Genomic DNA, 23112 nt, shown 5'->3' on the forward strand with positions numbered 1-23112 from the left:
TGCACAGAAATGAGAAACGTATGTATGGACTTATCTAACTCTGGGGGATACATTGAAAAAGCTAAATTCCCAAAATCTGGGCGTGTTCCTTTAAGATTGACAACATGTCATTTTGGACTAATATACTCTCTGCATCTTGATGTGATTATAATGCATCACCTTAATTATGCATGACTGTGTTTAATAGGATCGTTTTCATATTAAAATAATGTATGAAAATAGAAAATTACTGTAAGGTGTTAAACACATCAAACAGAAATATACAGGTAAGAATGAAGAGGACTGTTCTTGTCTGTCATTAAACAGGGCTCCAGACTGCCACCAAATGGTAGCATTTTGCCACCAAAATTTGAGAGTGTGCCACTGAATTTTACATCCAGTCGCACATGTGCGACCAGTTAATTTGACCTTTTTTTGTGATGCGACACTGAATTTGAAATAGCACATTGAACTTTCTGCATTGATTATCAAAGTATTTATTAGTAATACATTGGAAATTAGTAGAAATGTGAATATTTGGTTAGCATGTTGATTTACGGTGTGTGCCCCTAAATTTTCTGGTTGTGCCCCTAAAATTTTCAGTTGGGGGCCACTGTGCTCCTAGTGAAAAAAGTTAGTCTGGAGCCCTGTTAAAGTTTATTTACTATTTTAAAATAGCTTTGCAGGTCTAAAGATTTTACAGTGTATTAAAATTAGACTTTACATTAGAATTTACAGTGTCCTAATATTCAAATACAGTAATACAGTTTTATTCAGAAAAAGTTAGTTCAAACTGTTAATATAGTTTTTAAACAATCAAAAAGTAATTAGAAACCTGTTTTGTAGTGGTGTTAATTTATTATTGATTATTTTTTATTATGTTTGTAATATTGATTACTTCCATTTTCTTATTATTTCTTATGGTTCGATTTTTTGTTAGTTTGTAAGGGGTAAGCACCGGACGGCCAATTTTTTGTTGACCGTATTGCATTGATATGTTATGTATATCTGCATGTGCCTTATTGAATAAATGAAATGAAATTATATTAACAGTCTTTTTCTTGATGATTATGTTACGATTGCTGACGAGTCACATTTTCACGAAAGTATGTTTGACATTTCTTAATTGTTAGTGATTTACTTTACATTTATGTTAATGTTTTTCATTATTTATGTTATAGTATAGAACTTATAAACAACAAATTCATAAATAGAGCAACACCCTCTGTCTTATCTGGTTGTCACTGTGGAGTGTCATATGTTTGATAATGCCTGTATTTCTCAGCAAATTTAAGACATCAACATAATAACACGAAGCCCTCCAAAAACATATTTGTTATTACTTAGTTGTTATTGATTCATTCATTTTTGCTTAAGTTTAAAAGTTTGGCTTTAAAAATTAGCATTTTAGCTAACGGGATTTTACAATGCAGACACGAGCACTGGTTTATACCGCATCATTCCGGATTAAAGAAAGAAGACGACAAATGTTTAAAGTAACGCTGTGTCGCTTTTTTATCAGTTTTCTGTATTTCTCATGGGTCTTACAAGTCGAGGGTAAGTATTTAAGCATTATTATTATTATTGTCATTATTGTTATTATTATGTCAAGTTACTACACAATGAGAATATTCATAAATGTTGTCTCAGAGAAGTCTCACCCCATGTCGTCAATATTTGACGACACTTGACCATTCGTCAATATGTGACGCGGAGGGTATACCTTTCGCGTCATTTTTTGACGAACTGGGGACTTCAATACTATTACGTCCGTTGCATTCTCTTCTCCTATTTTCTTACCATTTTCGCGTCGGTTTAGGGTTAGATTACGCAAAATTAAACAGTGTACGCGAAATTAAACAGTGTACGCGAAATTAAACAGTTGTCACCTGGCGTTGGGGTTAGAAACAGTTGTCACCTGGCGTTGGGGTTAGAGTTAGGTTTGGGTAGGGATGTCATTATGTAAATCTAACCCTAAACCGACGCGAAAATGGTAAGAAAATAGGAGAAGAGAATGCAACGGACGTAATAGTATTGAAGTCCCCAGTTCGTCAAAAAATGACGCGAAAGGTATACCCTCCGCGTCACATATTGACGAATGGTCAAGTGTCGGCGTGAGACTGTGTTACAGAGAACAAAATGCATCAGAGGTATCAATAAACTCCACTTGTTAAGTCATGACGTAAGGAATAATGTTTCCCGATCCAAGCCTCCACTGATTCAATAAAGCAAAATAATTCCAAGGGCCCCCAGTGTGACATTTTATAAATACATTCATTTATTTAATTAAATCAGAATAATAAGGCTAGCCAACAGCACTACATTGTATAATTTCATATGTTTTGTTAATTCAAACGTTTCTGAATGTTTTATGTCATAAATTTTCTATGGGGGGACACGAAGGAATGCACTTTACACAAAGGGAGGCGCACGTTGAAAAGTTTGAGAACCACTGCAATAGAGGATACTATTTAATCAGTTATTCATATTACACTATTATTCAAATTACACATTTACACATTTACATTGCAGTCTCCAGGCTAATGACATCACAAACAACATATTAATAATTAGTAAAAAATATATGTCCATGTCTGCTCATCTCGGATTTTGTTCTAAAAATTAAAAATTAAAAATGGTTTTGCATTATGAAATGAGTGTATATAGTAGTGTGATGTTTATATTATTCCTTATGGCATTTGAGATCGGTTGGACCCAGAAGCGTTGCAGTGTCAGGCTTAACAAGCGGATAGAAAAAGCTTATTAATACACATTTGAGTGATTTTGAGAATGTAAAGTTGTTAAAAAATTATTAAAAAAAGACACTAAACACAACTTTTGTGCAGAATCATTTATAGTTTATAACCTCCAATAAACTGTAAATGTTTAGAAGCTTTGTCACCTCTCTCCTGCAATATTGGTCCATTTCCAGCTTGATAAAGCTTCAAGTATATTCTTTGGTTTTCACGTTACCTACCACTGCTTTTACTAATGTCCACAAAATCTGAAGAACCAATGGCTGATCCCTAAACAAGTTGTAGTAGATTTAGATGATGGAAAGTCAATTGATCATCAAGCTTCAGTGTACCAAAGAGATCACAATCTTTGCCAAAATGGCTTGATACTTTAAATAATTGATGATGTCCTTCATACAGTCAAGATTTCCATCTCCTGCAGCAGCAAAGCACCCCCATAACAAAACTGAACTACCTCAAGTTGACCATTAGGATGTTCTGCTCATAAGCTTTGCCTTTTGTCCCAGAGACATTAGGCTGATCCATGGGTCCAAATTACTTCATATAACATCCTTCCAGAACTCCACAGGTCTATCCAAATGAATTTTAGTAAATTTAAGTCAGTCTTTATGTTCTTCTTGGCCAAGAGTGGCATTTGGCAAGATGTCCCAGTATGAAGGCGTGCTTAGTGTTTTCTTATACCCTGCATTAAATTTCCTTTTAAGTTCTCCTTTCAGCAGGTCATCTTGCATGTCTCGCAGGGGTTGAATACTTTTGATGATAATGTCTTATGCGTAGTATTTGAGTACCGTTATTCTGTTGCCTTTGTGATGTGCGTTTTTTAAAGGAAACATTATGAAGACAGAAAGACGTTGTTAATAAGGGTGCTATAAAGTTAGGCTATATACTGTATCATGACTACTATATTTAGCAGGTGGTGACTGCCCTCATCTTAAGCTCAACCCACCGAGTGTTGTTGTGGAGTACGGCAGCTCTGTTTCAGTGGATTGTAGCACTGATGTCACACATGATGGGATGGGCTGGGAAGCCAAAGAAGGAGGAGTACCCATGACCACAGACAAACTGATCACCTGGAGAGTGTCTAACCTGAGACGATGGGACATACAGCCACAGTGCTACATAAACTACAATAGGAAACAATGCGAAACTTTTCTCCCAATAACTATTTACAGTGAGTTTGAGTTTTAACTGAAATACAGAATATAATATCTACATTCATTGATGTATCATCAGGTTTTTCAAATCTTCTTTCACAGAGACTCCAGATAGTGTCTCCATCAACACACTGAATCACACAGGACCAAGGATAGAGGGATCATGGTATGAGCTCAAGTGTGACATTGTGAATGTGGCTCTTAGCAATCTCACAGTGAAATGGTTTAAAGGAGAGAAAGAGGTGCATACTAAAACCTTCACTGACACCATCAAGACTCCAGTGAATGTTACATCTACACTTAACATCACTGCAGTCAGAGATGATGATGGAGCTCAGTACAGATGTGAAGCAGAGCTGAAACTGGGAGCAGATGGACCTCAACCTCCTCCTAAAGTGACATCAGAACCTCTCAGCATCACCGTACACTGTAGGTGAACGTGATTTCCAAGTAGGATGTGATCCTGGATCAACATCATTGTTTGATTCTCTGATTAAAATCCAACAAAGTTAATTTAATTTTAATGTATGTGGAAGGCATGTTGATGTGAAGGATGTAGATCTGTAGTATAGCGGCAAAATGTACGGTATGTAGAAAATAATTTGTTTTTTTAACAATAAACCACGCAAACACATTGTATTATACCAAATAAAATAACTTTGTTTTTAGCAATGAAATAGCAGGTGCTCCTTTAGACTTGTCACACCATGTGTTGGTGGTGGTCTGTGTACCTCAGTGTGAAAACCTCTGGGATAAATACTAGCATTGCTTTCTATAAAATAGACATTTTAGACCCCCTAATCCAGGATTGGATGTATAAGTTAAAAGCGACTTCTAATCAAAAAGTAAATAATATAAATGTGTTGCATATGTGCTTAAATGTTTCTCTGCGTCTTTCTCAGATCGACCAAAACACGAGGTGACCATTGAACTCATCAGTACAAATGATGGAGACGTAATTCTGAACTGTATAGTACCAGCAAATCCACCTGCTACTTACTCCTGGTACTCAGAGCATTGGACAGAGACAAGAAATTCAGCAGTGCTCTCATCCTCTAAACTGACTCCAGGAAACTACACATGCACTGCTACAAACCCTCTAGGAAAGTCCAGCAAAGTGTTCACCATCACAGGTAAATTATGAAAAAGTAACAAATAATCATAATGTTATAAATTAATGTCTGTGTTTACTTCTCTTAGAAGCAGATTACATTATTATTTTCTTACCGTTCAGCCTTTAACAATTAGGTTGTTAGTGGTCAGATTTTATAACATATTAGCTGTAACATACACAAAACCTTGAGAGTCACAGGTACGGTTTGTCAGTCACCGTTTTTCAACTCTGTCACTCTTTCTTTATTCTTTATACCATTCCAGCATATATTCATGGTGAGAACTGGTTAATCCATACACAAGTTGATCCACACAAATTAATCCTTACATAGGTTGGGGAAGAGGCAATTTGGTATCTCCAAATCACGTTACTTGTGGGAGGACATCGGAGTAACATCTGTTGTCACCTAATAGAGTTAGCAGTGATTCAGCATTTAATAAATCATCCATGTATACAATTATTAATCCGTTTTTATCTTCCACAGGTGGCCGCACTACATTCTGGGCTATTCTTATATTTGGCCTGATGATACTTGTAATATGGTTTACATCTTGTGCAGCATACAGGATGTGTAACTTAACTCAGAATTCTGTTTACTTGGTGACCTGAAACTGGGATCTTCTGATCAGGGAGTACACATCAATACTAAATTACTTTACGAAATGTCATTAACTAGGACTTGGTTGCGTTTTAAAGAATTTCTTTAGACTTGAAAACACTATGACATTTGATGTGTGTTACATTCCTGTACATCCAAATATGTTTCTAGGCTGCATTGTTTATTTGACTACCTGAAAGATGTTAAACGTTAGATGTCAACCAGCTTCCTTCAGTTAAATGAAACAAAAACTGAAGTTGTAATTTTTGTCCCCTGTGCTTCCACAGATGTTGTTGCCAATAAACTTGGACCTCTGGTAAACTTCACACACCTGTACAGTATATGTTAAACTTGGGTGTTACTTTTGATTCTGCTTCGACTTAATAAACAGATTAATTCTGTGGTCAGGTCTGGCTCTAGTAGTTTATTATTTATGGAGTCTGTAATTGATGCTTTTATTTAATCCAGATTAGACTATTGTATTGTTTTGTATAGGGTTCTCCAACCCTATTTCTGAAGCTACCTTCCTACATCCTTTAATTCCAACCCTGCGCTTGGGTTGGTTGTAAGCTCTGCAGGACAGTAGCTCTCCAGGAACAGGGTTGGAGACCTCTGATACGCTGACTGTTTGTGTTTATTTACTGACTCTGATTGTGTATATAAATGTTGCAATGCATACAAAAAAACCTAAATTAAATTAAAAATTAATTAAACATTTACTTTTATGCTGACTGTGTTTGTGTTCTCAATATGAAACTACCTACAATTGTTTACATTTTTAAAATTTTTAATTTCTCTTTTGGTTTCTCTGTGGTTGTTAGATTCAGGCACTTTTGTAATATTTCCATAATGTCTGCCTAAACAAGAGGCTGTGCATCTGGATTACTAACATTACTAAAAATATGCTTAAAAAACCCCACAATGTATTATTTGTGTCTTTTGTGCTCCACAGAGCTGTTGCTTTACAAAAATCTATTTAAGCCATAAGCAATGCAACAATTTCAAACAAAAAATTGTAAGGAAGTGTGCAGTATTGCCATTGTGTATATACAGTCACGTTCCATGGTGTTTAATGATAAATGAATGAAAACTGCGACCCCAGCTGGTCAAGTAAGGTACTTCTTACATAATACATAAACAGAAAAGTACAATAAAAAAAATATTGTAATATATTGCAAGACTTCGAGCCATATGTTAGTGTGTGTAAGAAACAAACAAACAAACAAACAAACAAACAAACAAACAGAAACGTGTTTTTTGAATGTGTTTATGCGTGTCCAGTTGCACGTCCATTCGATTTTACAGGATACCGAGTCAATGGTTTCTCAATTACAATTTCGTCGGCATCAACACATCATGTGAAATGTTCAAAGAAGTGACCACAAGAGGCCACTAACACAAATTTTTTTTTAACCTCAATTATCCACAACATTTGAGCCCCCCCAGTTTTAAAAAAAGAGTAACAAATAAAAAAAATAAACATTACTTTTTAAATGTTTATCTTATTTTAGTTTATCTAATTTAAAATAATTTTAAATCATATTGAGGTCCTCTAGATGGCACTAGACCCCTGGCTTAGATGGATTTTAATAAATTTTTGTGAATTATATATATAACGTTCAAATACACAAACCTTTATTGCCAAGATTGGTGTAGCGACGAATAACCTTCTTGTCGCATAGAGGTGCCTGTAGGGCTATCTGACGAATGACTCCAAACAAGACGCTTCCAGTCCAGTAGCCTACTGCATTTATCCTTTTTATTTATCTCAGTTCTGGTGCTCAAACACATTGTAACACACCAGTTTGTATATCCTTACATGTGGCTTGACACGGTCAAAAATTGTCTGCTTCCCTCATTCATTACACCTGGCTTCTCTTGCTCTCTGGTTACCTATATACCAAGTAAACACACACTCCACCTAGTGTCCCCCAGTGGAACTACAACAGACATTTAAATAGAGCATAATGGCTCTTACACCCCGGCCCCTAATTGTACATGACAGTTAGACATTACAATTCAATACAATGTTAATAGAAAGAGCCATCAAAGCAACACTGTATAACACTATATTCAAACAATCTTCCATTGGTTATAGTTTATAGTCTTTGCAATCAGTCCCTTTTACTCCAGGCTGTCATACAATAGACAGAGCTTTGTCACAGGTCTCTCAAGTATATTGGTTTTAGTTTGTACTCGCACAGAACGTACAAGTCCATCTTTATCAGGAAAAACTTCCAAGACTCGTCCCATCAACCAGGATCCACGTGGGGCTGTAGAGTCCAAAATGACAACAATGTCACCAGGAGCAAAGCTCCTAATTTCTCTGTTCCACTTCTGTCGCTCTTGAAGCAAAGGCAAGTATTCACTTGTCCATCTTCTCCAAAATAAGTCGCATATATATTGGACCTGTTTCCATCTCCTCTTGCTGTATAACTCTGATTTGTCAAAGAGTCCAGGTGGTAAAACTGGTTTGCCTTTCATTTTAAGAAGATGATTGGGAGTAAGTGGCTCTAGGTCATTAGGATCGTCGGACAGCTTTGTTATTGGACGATCATTTAGAATGGCCTCAATTTCACATAACACGGTATGAAATCCTTCATCATCCAAAGTTTGCTGATGCAAGATGGAACTCAAAATTCTCTTGACCATTCTGATCACACGCTCCCACACTCCTCCATAATGTGAGCCTCCTGGAGGATTGAAACTCTACTGGACACCTTTCTGAAGCATTGCCTTTTGAATCCTACTTTTATTCCAAGAACTGAGTGTTTCTCTTAACTCTCTTTCTGCTCCAATAAAATTGGTACCGTTGTCTGATCTTATATGAACAACCTGTCCTCGTCTGCAAATAAACCTGCGTAGAGAGTTAATGCATGCATCAGTGTCCAAGGAATAGGCAACCTCCAGATGAACTGCTCTACTAGCCATGCAAGTAAAGATGACCCCATAACGTTTCACAATGGAGCGTCCTCTTTTGACCTCTATAGGACCAAAATAATCCACTCCTACATTCGTAAATGGAGGAAGGTCAGGAATGAGTCTCTCTTTTGGCAAGTCTGCCATCTTCTGCTCACCAACCTTAACTCCAAGACGTCTACAATGGCCACAACTAGATATGATCTTCCTAGCAGCTGCATTACCTTTAATGATCCAATATTTTTTCCTCAGTTGGGAAAGCATATGGTTTCTTCCACTGTGACCTAATTGTTGATGAATATGCCGCAAAATGAGAGTGGCAATATGCTGATCTTTAGAAAGAATAATGGGATGCTTCCTTTCCTCAGGCATTGCAGCATTCCTCAGTCGTCCTCCAACTCTTAAAAGACCATCTTGAAAAACAGGATCCAACTTATACAACTTGCTGTCTCGTTTTACCTTTAAAACAGATGAAGATGATAGAGCAGCAATTTCCTTTCCAAACTGTTGCTGTTGACTAAATGCAACAATAACTGTTTCTGCTTCAGTCAAGTCATCCAAAGTCAAGTTCTGTGTAATCGTTGAGAATGTTAGCTTTTGAAGCTCCTTCTCTATCTTCTTGGATGATAGCAATACACCCGAAGAATCTAAAGAGGTTTTGATTTCTTTCCGCCCTTGACTCCGTTGCCTCAGAACTTTTTTTAACTTCAAAAACCAGGCAACAGCAACTTTCAGCTTCATCCAGTCTGAGAAGTGTGTAATCAGTCTATGAGTGGCATTTGTTGTACTTGACATTTCATTTAAACCAGTGGTGTTTACACTCATGCTCCTTTTTACCTCAGGATCATCGACCTTAAGAGTAGAATCAACCATTTGTGCTGGCCACTCTTCCTGCGGTTTCCACAAATAATCTGGTCCATTGATCCATTCTTCACTCGCTAACAGCTGGTCTGCTTTCATACCCCTTGAACAATAGTCTGCAGGATTTTGAGATGTAGATATGTATCTCCACTGTGACGGTCTTGTAACTTCTCTTATAGAAGAGATTCTGTTGGCCACAAAGGTCAAAAAGCGTTTGTCCTCATTTCTTATGTATTTTAGGACAGATGTACTATCTGTCCAAAACACAGAGTCCACCAATGGAAATTGTATCTCTGCCCTCTGCCCATTTTGTCCACTCGAGCAGCAAGTACAGCAGCTGTCAATTCAAGACGTGGAATGGTTACATGCTTCAATGGTGCTACTCTTGACTTGCTAAGTAGGAAACTAACATGGACATCCTTGTTTGTCTCCATCCTAAGATATGTTACAGTGCCATATGCAACTGTACTTGCATCAGTAAAATGATGCAATTGGATATTGGTAAATTGGTCCAATCCTGTGGGCTTTAAACATCTATCCACCTTAAAGTCTGCAATCCTCCCAAGTTCTTCCAACCATAATGACCATTGTCTTTGAAGATTTGAGGGTAGCTGATCATCCCATCCACATTTTGCCCTACACAGCTCTTGCAAAAGAAGTTTGGCTGTGAGAGTGAACGGTGCCAAGAATCCTAAAGGATCATACACAGAGCATACAATTGACAAAACACCGCGTCTGGTGCAAGGATTATCTTTGATGGTCATTTTAAACTTGAAAGTGTCTGATTCAACGCACCACAACAAACCAAGAGCTCTTTCTATTGGTAGTTGGTCCTGTTCCAGATCCATAATTTTTATGCCATGGGCTCTGTGTTTTTCAGGTACAGTTTGTAGCACAGCACGGCTATTACTGACCCATTTGGTCAATTGAAACCCTCCTGTTAAGCAAACCGCTGTGAGATCTTTGATCATCAAAATGGCCTCTTCCTCTGAAGCTACACTTTTCAGACAATCATCCATATAGAAGTTGGCGTGAATTGTGCCAATGACCCTGTCTGGAAAGTTGGTCTTATTGTCTTCAGCTGTCCTGTGTAGTGCAAAACAAGCACAACTTGGGGATGACACAGCTCCAAACAAATGCACGTTCATTCGGTAATCCACAGGTTCTAATTATAAATTATAATGAACTTAAACTTCACATATGTAATCTGGAGACACCAAAGATTTATTTTACATTTTTAAAAAAGTCATTTTAATGTACCCTTTAAAATTGGGTACATTTACAAGGTACAGGGGGAAAATTTAGTTAGATGGTTATTTGATTGGTGATATTAAAAATAACAATACACCTCAATATAAAATACCAAATATTATGTGGAAAAAGTATTTAAATAATGTATTTTATAAAAAAAATACTCCAAATAAATGTGAACCTACTGATAAAGTGGTTGGGATTAAAGGAACACACCACTTTTTTATTTAAAAAATCAGAATAATTTATTCACCCCCACGTCATCCAAAATGTTGATGTCTTTCTTTGTTCAGTGGAGAAGAAATTCATTTTTTTAAGAAAAACATTCCAGGTAATTTAATAGACTTTATTGGACCTCATCAGTTTACAGTTTCGATGCAGTTTAAAATTGCAGTTTCAACGCAGCTTCAAAGGGCTCCAAATGATCTCAACCGAGGCGTAAGGGTCTTATTTAGCAAAATGATTGTTATTTTCGGCAAGAAAAATAAAAAATAAGCACTTTTAAACCACAACTTCTCGTTTTGCACTAGCCGTGTGACGCACCAGGGGGACAATAAGTATTACGTAATCACGTTGAAAGGTCACACATGATGTATGCTTTTTTGAAGTGAGCATGGAAATGTCATGTAGCGTGAAATGTCATGGAAAACCACTACACTGCAGTCTCTCGATCTCATTTCCAACAGTTTTTTCAAACTCTATTAAACACAATGGAAAACATGTGTCCTGATAAGGAACTATAAGGATGAATGTTTGTTGGCAATTGTGCCCATGTTCCATTGATTTTGAGATTCTTATGCGAGATGATGTTTAAAGTCCTGGACAATGTCTGTCCCATGTCGCAACTGCCTTTTTTAAGACACGTAAATCTTTAAAAATGACAAGTGAAGATGTTACTGGTGTGATTTATGTCATAGAAAAAAACAAGATCTTATTTAAGGCAATTAACCAAAACCCTATTCAAAAAATCTGCTGACTTCAGGACGATGTAAGCGGAAGTGCTAATATGTTAACTCTGTTCTGGGTTTTCCCAACAAAAATACGTAATCCCTCCAGCACTATATTATAAATGACCAGGGCCAGACCGTGGCATAAGCGAAATAGGCAGTTGCGGAGTGATTTGCACAACTCTGACCGAGCTCTCTGCTCCTCACCAGGGGCTTCTCGGCTGCTGTGAGCAAATCACTCCGCCCAGTAGCAGAGCTTCTTCTTCAGAGAATATAGTTCCCAGACTGTTAAAAGATGGCTGTGTCTCATATGACCTTGTTATTTGAACACGGTGTGACTATACAAATCACAACATATAAATAGGAAAATGTTCGCGTTATTTTTTCACTTATTGGGAGAAGTTTGCTAGCTGGAGCCATTCACTTCCAGTCTTTGTGCTAAGCTAAGCTATAGGGCTGCGTCAGACAGAGTAACAGCATGCACAGAAATGAGAAACGTATGTATGGACTTATCTAACTCTGGGGGATACATTGAATAAGCTAAATTCCCAAAATCTGGGGGTGTTCCTTTAAGAGTTGACAACATGTCATTTTGGACTAATATACTCTCTGCATCTTGATGTGATTATAATGCATCACCTTAATTATGCATGACTGTGTTTAATAGGATCTTTTTCATATTAAAATAATGTATGAAAATAGAAAATTACTGTATAAGGTGTTAAACACATCAAACAGAAATATACAGGTAAGAATGAAGAGGACTGTTCTTGTCAGTCATTAAAGTTTACTTACTATTTTAAATAGACTTTACATTAGAATTTACAGTGTCCTAATATTCAAATACAGTTACAGTTTTATTCAGAAAAAGTTAGTTCAAACTGTTAGTATAGTTTTTAAACAATCAGAAGGTAATTAGAAACCTGTTTTTTAGTGGTGTTAATTTATTATTGATTATTTTTTATTATGTTTGTAATATTGATTACTTCCATTTTCTTATTATTTCTTATGGTTCGATTTTTTGTTAGTTTGTAAGGGGTAAGCACCGGACGGCCAATTTTCTGTTGACTGTATATTGCATTGATATGTTATGTCTGCCTTATTGAATAAATGCAATGAAATTATATTAACAGTCTTTTTCTTGATGATTATGTTACGATTGCTGACGAGTCACATTTTCACGAAAGTATGTTTGACATTTCTTAATTGTTAGTGATTTACTTTACATTTATGTTAATGTTTTTCATTATTTATGTTATAGTATAAAACTTATAAACAACAATTTCATAAATAGAGCAACACCCTCTGTCTTATCTGGTTGTCACAGTGGAGTGTCATATGTTTGATAATGCCTGTATTTCTCAGCAAATTTAAGACATCAACATTATAACACGAAGCCCTCTAGAAACATATTTGTTATTTCTTAGTTGTTATTGATTTATTCATTTTTGCTAAAGTTTAAAACTTTTTGCTTATAAAATTAGCATTTTCAGCAAACTGGATTTTACAATGCAGACACGAGCACTGGTTTATACCGCACCATTAGGGATTAAAGAAAGAAGACGACAAACGTTTAAAGTAACGCTGTGCCGCCTTTGCAGTTTTCTGTATTTCTCATGGGTCTCACAAGTCGAGGGTAAGTATTTAAGCATTATTATTATTATTGTTGTCATTATTGTTATTATTATGTCAAGTTACTACACAATGAGAATATTCATAAACTTTGTCTCAGAGAACAAAATGCATCAGAGGTATCAATAAACTATTATCCACTTGTTAAGTCATGACATAAGGAATAATGTTTCCCGATCCAAGCCTCCACTGATTCAATAAAGCAAAATAATTCCAAGGCCCCCCAGTATGACATTTTATAAATACATTCATTTATTTTGTGTAATTAAAACTCAGAATAATAAGGCTAGCCAACAGCACTACATTGTATAATTTCATATGTTTTGTTAATTCAAAAGTTTTTGAATGTTTTATGTCATAAATTTTCTATTGGGGGACACGAAGGAATGCACTGTACACAAAGGGAGGCGCACATTGAAAAGTTTGAGAACCACTGCAATAGAGGATACTATTTAATCAGCCTTTATTCATATTACACTATTATTCAAATTACACATTTACATTGTAGTCTCCAGGCTAAGTAAAAAATATATGTCCATGTCTGCTCATCTCGGATTTTGTTCTAAAAATTAAAAATGGTTTTGCATTATGAAATGAGTGTATATAGTAGTGTGATGTTTATATTATTCCTTATGGCATTTGAGATCGGTTGGACCCAGAAGCGTTGCAGCGTCAGGCTTAACAAGCGGATAGAAAAAGCTTATTAATACACATTTGAGTGATTTTGAGAATGTAAAGTTGTTAAAAAATTATTAAAAAAAGACACTAAACACAACTTTTGTGCAGAATCATTTATAGTTTATAACCTCCAATAAACTGTTAATGTTTAGAAGCTTTGTCACCTCTCTCCTGCAATATTGGCCCATTTCCTGCTTGATAACCCTGGTGAAAAACAAATATATTTTATTGTATTTCAAGTATATTTAACTTTGCAATAGTACATTACAAATATACTTACAAAGGAATGTACTTTCTTTAAACATATTTAAAGTATGCTTACAACATATTTGCGCGTATTTTTTACAATTAAACTTTTAACATACTTCAAAATAATTATACTTTAGTATATTTTCTAAAAGTATACTTTAGAAAAATATACTTAAAGTTAAAGTTTTGTGCAATTTTTAAAGTATACTAAATTTAAACTTATTTTAAAATGTATTTTAGGTATACTTTATCGGTATGCTTAAAGTTATCATTATAATAATGCACTGACAGTATATTTCTAAAATACATTATTTAGTATTCTTTAGAAACAGTATATTTTAAGTACATTTTGAAAGTATATGGGGTGTACAAATGTATATTATTTTATGGAGAAATAACGTGGGCTTAAAATTACGAGAGAGCAGTATGTTCAGTTACATTTTATATTGTAGATGTATACATTTGTAATATACTATTAACGTAATAAGGTACACTTTAACTTCACTATAGTCAAACATTGGATAAACCAATGAACTGTGTTTTTTTTTTGTAATCAATACACCAAAAAAAACATGGTTACTAAACTTTTACCACAAAAAAAAACATTCATTTTCGTAAGGGGAATATGAGTGTTTGTTTTTTTTGTAGTTTTTGAGTCAATTGCATACCGCTTTTAGCTGTACACATTAATTAACTTAAACAGTTTTCGTAAATGCATTTCAGAGAAAAGTGAAGATTTGAATAATGCATCTGACGTGTGTGTGATGACGTCACGACGCACATATTTTGATTTTTACCAGTCGTTCAAGGCGGACGGATTGAGTCCCAAGGTACGTTAAAATATCTTAAAATTAATTATATTTGATTATCGTTTGACCATTCTGAAGTTTATCAGTAGACTATCATATTTCGAATGCGAAATGTTGTCAATAACGCGGTGTCTAGTGATAAGCTGCTGTGTAGCTTTGCTTAGCTTATAGCTAATGTTAAAGGTTTGAAAGATAGCACTGTTAGCCTGTTATATCGAATTAGTACACCCGATTGTTTTGTTAAATATATGTATTGGTGTGTATGTATATGTTAATGAAAAAAGGTAGCGTCAGAAAATCTGTTTTTTAAATGTAGCGTGAAAGTTAACCATTTATTGACTGTTTAGAGCAGGAGTGGGGAACCCTGGGTCCTGGAGGGCCACTGTCCTACAGAGTTTAGTTCCAACCCTAATCAAACACACCTGAATTTAATTTCCAAGTGATCATGAAGACTTGAATTAGATTTTTTAGGTGTGTTTAATTAGGGTTGGAACAAAACTCTGCAGGACAATGGCCCTCCAGGACCAGGGTTCCCCACCCCTGGTTTAGAGGTTGTAAGGCTTTTACCTAACTTAACTGTATTTAGTATTAATGATGCTGCATTCTTTCCTCAGAAGCTAAAGTTTTTCAAAGACATTTGTAGGGAGGACTTTGCAGCTAATGGTAAGTCATTTTAAACTCTTAAGATATAATAATTCATTCGTTGTAGTAAATCAAGCTTCAGTTTAGATAACGTTATATACATATTGAGGCGGTTTCCCGGACAGGGACCAGACCAGTCCTAGACCAAAACAAATGCAAGAGCTGTCCAAACTGAAAACGACTTGCACTGACATATCTTAAAATACACCAGTGTCCTTTGTTTTGCCTCAAAATGCACACAGGCAACGTCTCTATCAAGGCATGTTTTTTGAAACTAGTTATATTTCTCAATTAAACTAAGGCCTAGTCCTGTTTTAAGATAATCCCTTTCCAGGAAACGACCCAATTGTCTGCTTGTTGCATTTTCTTTCTGACAAGTTTTACATTTAAATTTAATACAATAAATCTTTCTTTAGGAGCTAAAGTATTTTATGTAAGGAGGATTTTGCAGCCCATATAGGCAAGTCATTATAATGAAAACTCTTAGGGGTGGTTTCCCGGACAGGGATTAGCTTTATCCAGGACTACACCTTAGTTTAATTAGGATAGTTTTAACAAACATGCCTTACTAAAAACATTACTTATGTACATTACGATGTAAAACAAAGGGAACTGATGTATTTTAAGATATGTCAGAGCAAGTTGTTTTCAGTTTGGACAGCTCTTACATTTATTTTAGTCTAGGACTAGTCTAATTCCTGTCTGGGAAACCACCCCTTAATATATATGATGACATTTTAGTCAAGCTCTAGTTTAGGTAAAAATATATCTGCTATACAATCTCTGCCAGTAAACTATAGATTTAATACACTAAGTCTTAAATAAATGTAATGTTTTCATATTAAACACTTTTTAATTGAGCTTATTGTCTGTCTTTTTCAGATTTCCTAAGGCTGAACCAAAACCTGCCAGGCTAAAGTTAATTTGGGAGAGAAAGATGTTGTAAACTTAATCATCTTGACATGCTTCAATGAGTAATTGTTCAATTTTTAGGCAAATACTGTACACTTTGAATGCTGTGAATAAAACTATATTTTAAATATATTTAAAATGAATTGTTTTTGACTGTTTTAATCAGCTTTTATTTATTTGGAAAAAAATATTTTGGTTATGTTACCAGCAAGTAATCTATTCCCAAAATAGCACTCTTTAAGTTAACTAATTATTAACGCACTTGAAGTATACTCATTACTTATCTAGCTGCAGGTATGTAAAAGTATACAAAATGTAATGTACTTGGCATATTCATTTTTCACCAGGGCAGTTTTTAAAATTTTGGATTGGCCAAAAATATATAGAATGTATGCAAACCGTCTATTTAAGGTATACTGATTGTATGTTTGCAAGACACTCATCATACATTTGTAATGTACTCCTAACATAAATAAAACACACTCTAAATCCACTTATCAAGCATGAATTTAGCACAAAAACAGTCATGTACTTAAATTGTACTAAATACACTTAAAGTTGTTCCACTTTAGCACACAAAAGTACACTAAATACACTTAAAGTTGTACTTTGTTACAATTAATATACAACTAAAATATATTAAGTACAAAATTAATTGTTCCAAAATAGCACTCTTTAAATAAACTAATCAATAGCACACTTTAAGTATACTGGTCATTAGTGTGATTGCAAGTATACTTAAGTATATCAAAATTAAATATATTTAGCATACTATTTTTTCACCAGGGAAAGCTTCAAATATATTCTTTGGTTTTCACGTTACCTACCACTGCTTTTATTAACGTCCACAAAATCTGAAGAACCAATGGCTGATCCCTAAACCAAGTTTCAGTAGATTTAGATGTATACTTTATGATGGAAAGTACAAGCTTCAGTGTACCGAAGAGATCACCATCTTTGCCAAAATGGCTTGATACTTTAATTAATTGATGATGTCCTTCATACAGTCAAGATTTCCATCTCCTGCAGCAGCAAAGCACCCCCATAACAAAACTGAACTACCTCCAGTTGACCATTATGTTCTGCTCATAAGCTTTGCCTTTTGTCCCAGAGACATTAAGCTGATTCATGGGTCCAAATTACTTCATATAACATCCTTCCAGAACTCCACAGGTCTATCCAAATTAATTTTAGCATGTTTTAGTCAGTCTTTATGTTCTTCTTGGCCAAGAGTGGCATTTGGCAAGATGTCCCAGTATGAAGGCGTGCTTATAGTGTCTTCTTATACCCTGCATTAAATTTCCTTTTAAGTTTTCCTTTCGGCAGGTCATCTTGCATGTCTTGCAGGGGTTGAATACTTTTGATGATAATGTCTTATGCGTAGTATTTGAGTACCGTTATTCTGTTGCCTTTGTGATGTGCGTTTTTTAAAGGAAACATTATGAAGACAGAAAGACGTTGTTAATAAGGGTGCTATAAAGTTAGGCTATATACTGTATCATGACTACTATATTTAGCAGGTGATGCCTGCCCTCTTAAGCTCAAGCCACCGAGTGTTGTTGTGGAGTACGGCAGCAATGTTTCAGTGGATTGTAGCACTGATGTCACACATGATGGGATGGGCTGGGAAGCCCCTGTAGGACCAGTATCCATGACCACAGACAAACTGATCACCTGGAGAGTGTCTAACCTGAGACTATGGGACATACAGTCACAGTGCTACATAAACTACAATAGGAAACAATGTTCAACTTTTGTCCCAATCACTATTTACAGTGAGTTTGAGTTTTAACTGAAATACAGAATATAATATCTACAGTACATTCATTGATGTAATATCAGGTTTTTCAAATCTTCTTTCACAGAGACTCCAGATAGTGTCTCCATCAACACACTGAATCACACAGGACCAATGATAGAGGGATCATGGTATGAGCTCAAGTGTGACATTGTGAATGTGGCTCTTAGCAATCTCACAGTGAAATGGTTTAAAGGAGAGACAGAGGTGTATACTAAGACCTTCACTGACACCATCAAGACTCCAGTGAGTGAAACATCTACACATAACATCACTGCAGTCAGAGATGATGATGGAGTTCAGTACAGATGTGAAGCAGAGCTGGAACTGGGAGCAGATGGACCTCAACCTCCTCCTAAAGTCACATCAGAACCTCTCAGCATCACAGTACACTGTAGGTGAACGTGATTTCACCAAGTAGGATGTGATCCTGGATCAACATCATTGTTTGATTCTCTGATTAAAATCCAACAAAGTTCATTTAATTTTAATGTATGTGGAGGGCATGTTGATGTGAAGGATGTAGATCTGTAGTATAGCGGCAAAATGTACGGTATGTAGAAAATAATTTGTTTTTTTAACAATAAACCACGCAAACACATTGTATTATACCAAATACACAAAATAACATTGTTTTTAGCAATGAAATAGCAGGTGCTCCTTAAGACTTGTCACGCCCTGTGTTGGTGGTGGTCTGTGTACCTCAGTGTGGGAACCTCTGGGATAAATACTAGCATTTGCTTTCTATAAAATATTTTAGACCCCCGGATTGGATTTATAAGTTAAAAGCGGCTTCTAATCAAAAAGTAAATAATATAAATGTGTTGCATATGTGCTTAAATGTTTCTCTGCGTCTTTCTCAGATCGACCAAAACACGAGGTGACCATTGAACTCATCAGTACAAATGATGGAGACGTAATTCTGAACTGTATAGTACCAGCAAATCCACCTGCTACTTACTCCTGGTACTCAGAGCATTTGACAGAGACAAGAAATTCACCAGTGCTCACATTCTCTACACTGACTCCAGGAAACTACACATGCACTGCTACAAACCCTCTAGGAAAGTCCAGCAAAGTGTTCACCATCACAGGTAAATTATGAAAAAGTAACAAATAATCATAATGTTATAAATTCATGTCTGAGATTACATTATTATTTTCTTACCATTCAGCCTTTAACAATTAGGTTGTTAGTGGTTAGATTTTATAACATATTAGCTGTAACATACACAAAACCTTGAGAGTCACAGGTACGGTTTGTCAGTCACCGTTTTTCAACTCTGTCACTCTTTCTTTATTCTTTATACCATTCCAGCATATATTCATGGTGAGAACTGGTTAATCCATACACAAGTTGATCCACACAAATTAATCCTTACACAGGTTGGGGAAGAGGCAATTCCAAATCACATTACTTGTGGGAGGACATCAGAGTACCTGGAGTAACATCTGTTGTCACCTAATAGAGTTAGCAGTGATTCAGCATTTAATAAATCATCCATGTATACAATTATTAATCCGTTTTTATCTTCCACAGGTGGCCGCACTACATTCTGGGCTATTCTTATATTTGGCCTGATGATACTTGTAATATGGTTTACATCTTGTGCAGCATACAGGATGTGTAACTTAACTCAGAATTCTGTTTACTTGGCGACCTGAAACTGGGATCTTCTGATCAGGGAGTACACATCAATACTAAATTACTTTACGAAATGTCATTAACTAGGACTTGGTTGCGTTTTAAAGAATTTCTTTAGACTTGAAAACACTGTATGACATTTGATACTCTGTGTTACATTCCTGTACATCCAAAGGATGTTTCTAGTCTGCAGTGTTTATTTGACTATCTGAAAGATATGTTAGATGTCATCCAGCTTCCTTCAGTTAAATGAAACAAAAACTGAAGTTTTAATTTTTGGCCCCTGTGCTTCCACAGAGGTTGTTGCCAATAATTGTGGACCTCTATCTGGTTAACTTCACACACCTGTATATGTTAAACTTGGGTGTTACTTTTGATTCTGCTTTGACTTTTGATAAACAGATTAATTCTGTGGTCAGGTCTGGTTTTAGTAGTTAAAGAATATATCTAAAATGACGTATTTTTATCATTTAAAGATATGGAGTCTGTAATTCATGCTTTTATTTCATCCAGATTAGACTATTGTATTGTTTTGTATAGGGTTCTCCAACCCTGTTTCTGAAGCTACCTTTCTACATCCTTTAATTCCAACCCTGCTGCAACACACCTGCCTGTTATTTTAGCCCTTAACAACTTGATGAGCTTGGGTTGGTTGTAAATTTCTGCAGGACAGTAGCTCTCCGGGAACAGGGTTGGAGACCTCTGATACGCTGACTGTTTGTGTTTATTTACTGACTCTGATTGTGTATATAAATGTTGCAATGCATACAAAAAAAACCTAAATTAAATTAAAAATTAATTAAACATTTACTTTTATGCTGACTGTGTTTGTGTTCTCAATATGAAACTACCTACAATTGTTTACATTTTTAAAATTTTTAATTTCTCTTTTGGTTTCTCTGTGGTTGTTAGATTCAGGCACTTTTGTAATATTTCCATAATGTCTGCCTAAACAAGAGGCTGTGCATCTGGATTACTAACATTACTAAAAATATGCTTAAAAAACCCCACAATGTATTATTTGTGTCTTTTGTGCTCCACAGAGCTGTTGCTTTACAAAAATCTATTTAAGCCATAAGCAATGCAACAATTTCAAACAAAAAATTGTAAGGAAGTGTGCAGTATTGCCATTGTGTATATACAGTCACGTTCCATGGTGTTTAATGATAAATGAATGAAAACTGCGACCCCAGCTGGTCAAGTAAGGTACTTCTTACATAATACATAAACAGAAAAGTACAATAAAAAAAATATTGTAATATATTGCAAGACTTCGAGCCATATGTTAGTGTGTGTAAGAAACAAACAAACAAACAAACAAACAAACAAACAAACAAACAGAAACGTGTTTTTTGAATGTGTTTATGCGTGTCCAGTTGCACGTCCATTCGATTTTACAGGATACCGAGTCAATGGTTTCTCAATTACAATTTCGTCGGCATGAACACATCATGTGAAATGTTCAAAGAAGTGACCACAAGAGGCCACTAACACAAATTTTTTTTAACCTCAATTATCCACAACATTTGAGCCCCCCCAGTTTTAAAAAAAGAGTAACAAATAAAATAAATAAACATTACTTTTTAACTGTTTATCTTATTTTAGTTTATCTCATTTAAAATAATTTTAAATCATATTGAGGTCCTCTAGATGGCACTAGACCCCTGGCTTAGATGGATTTTAATAAATTTTTGTGAATTATATATATAACGTTCAAATACACAAACCTTTATTGCCAAGATTGGTGTAGCGACGAATAACCTTCTTGTCGCATAGAGGTGCTTGTAGGGCTATTTGACGCGTGACTCCAAACAAGACGCTTCTACTCCAATATTGCATTTATCTCTTTTATTGGTCTCAGTTCTGATGCTCAAACACATTGTAACACACCAGTTTGTATATCCTTACATGTGGCTTGACACGGTCAAAAATTGTCTGCTTCCCTCATTCATTACACCTGGCTTCTCTTGCTCTCTGGTTACCTATATACCAAGTAAACACACACTCCACCTAGTGTCCCCCAGTGGAACTACAACAGACATTTAAATAGAGCATAATGGCTCTTACACCCCGGCCCCTAATTGTACATGACAGTTAGACATTACAATTCAATACAATGTTAATAGAAAGAGCCATCAAAGCAACACTGTATAACACTATATTCAAACAATCTTCCATTGGTTATAGTTTATAGTCTTTGCAATCAGTCCCTTTTACTCCAGGCTGTCATACAATAGACAGAGCTTTGTCACAGGTCTCTCAAGTATATTGGTTTTAGTTTGTACTCGCACAGAACGTACAAGTCCATCTTTATCAGGAAAAACTTTCAAGACTCGTCCCATCAACCAGGATCCACGTGGGGCTGTAGAGTCCACAATGACAACAATGTCACCAGGAGCAAAGCTCCTAATTTCTCTGTTCCACCTCTGTCGCTCTTGAAGCAAAGGCAAGTATTCACTTGTCCATCTTCTCCAAAATAAGTCGCATATATATTGGACCTGTTTCCATCTCCTCTTGCTGTATAACTCTGATTTGTCAAAGAGTCCAGGTGGTAAAACTGGTTTGCCTTTCATTTTAAGAAGATGATTGGGAGTAAGTGGCTCTAGGTCATTAGGATCGTCGGACAGCTTTGTTATTGGACGATCATTTAGAATGGCCTCAATTTCACATAACACGGTATGAAATCCTTCATCATCCAAAGTTTGCTGATGCAAGATGGAACTCAAAATTCTCTTGACCATTCTGATCACACGCTCCCACACTCCTCCATAATGTGAGCCTCCTGGAGGATTGAAACTCCACTGGACACCTTTCTGAAGCATTGCCTTTTGAATCCTACTTTTATTCCAAGAACTGAGTGTTTCTCTTAACTCTCTTTCTGCTCCAATAAAATTGGTACCGTTGTCTGATCTTATATGAACAACCTGTCCTCGTCTGCAAATAAACCTGCGTAGAGAGTTAATGCATGCATCAGTGTCCAAGGAATAGGCAACCTCCAGATGAACTGCTCTACTTGCCATGCAAGTAAAGATGACCCCATAACGTTTCACAATGGAGCGTCCTCTTTTGACCTCTATAGGACCAAAATAATCCACTCCTACATTCGTAAATGGAGGAAGGTCAGGAATGAGTCTCTCTTTTGGCAAGTCTGCCATCTTCTGCTCACCA

General features: G+C 35.8%; 1 protein-coding gene across 6 annotated transcripts; it reads left to right on the forward strand.

Annotated features, from left to right (window-relative positions):
• The first annotated feature begins 1277 nt into the window (after positions 1-1277).
• LOC129431085 (intercellular adhesion molecule 2-like) lies at positions 1278-21151 on the forward strand. 6 transcript variants are annotated; one of them, XM_073856995.1, is made up of 5 exons: positions 1278-1536; positions 18022-18276; positions 18367-18693; positions 19163-19393; positions 19686-21151. In XM_073856995.1, the coding sequence occupies exons 1-5, from the start codon at positions 1407-1409 to the stop codon at positions 19763-19765; spliced, it is 1023 nt and encodes a 340-aa protein (XP_073713096.1). In that variant the 5' UTR covers positions 1278-1406; the 3' UTR covers positions 19766-21151. The 6 variants fall into 6 exon arrangements, with proteins under 6 accessions (XP_073713096.1, XP_073713094.1, XP_073713093.1 ...); XM_073856993.1 differs by having other exon boundaries at positions 19840-20800; XM_073856992.1 differs by lacking the exons at positions 18022-18276; positions 18367-18693; positions 19163-19393; positions 19686-21151 and adding exons at positions 3646-3906; positions 3992-4318; positions 4792-5022; positions 5488-6320 and having other exon boundaries at positions 1281-1536.
• Positions 21152-23112: the final 1961 nt, after the last annotated feature.

This window comes from Misgurnus anguillicaudatus, chromosome 19 (genome assembly GCF_027580225.2).
Source record: "Misgurnus anguillicaudatus chromosome 19, ASM2758022v2, whole genome shotgun sequence".
In the NCBI taxonomy this organism is placed as follows: Eukaryota; Metazoa; Chordata; class Actinopteri; order Cypriniformes; family Cobitidae; genus Misgurnus; species Misgurnus anguillicaudatus.

Coding starts and splice junctions, on each gene's coding strand:
- LOC129431085 (XM_073856992.1), top strand. CDS start 1,407: ATGCAGACACGAGCACTGGTTTATACCGCATCATTCCGGATTAAAGAA. Junction 1,537..3,645: donor ATGGGTCTTACAAGTCGAGG/GTAAGTATTTAA, acceptor TACTATATTTAG/CAGGTGGTGACTGCCCTCAT. Junction 3,907..3,991: donor TCTCCCAATAACTATTTACA/GTGAGTTTGAGT, acceptor CTTCTTTCACAG/AGACTCCAGATAGTGTCTCC.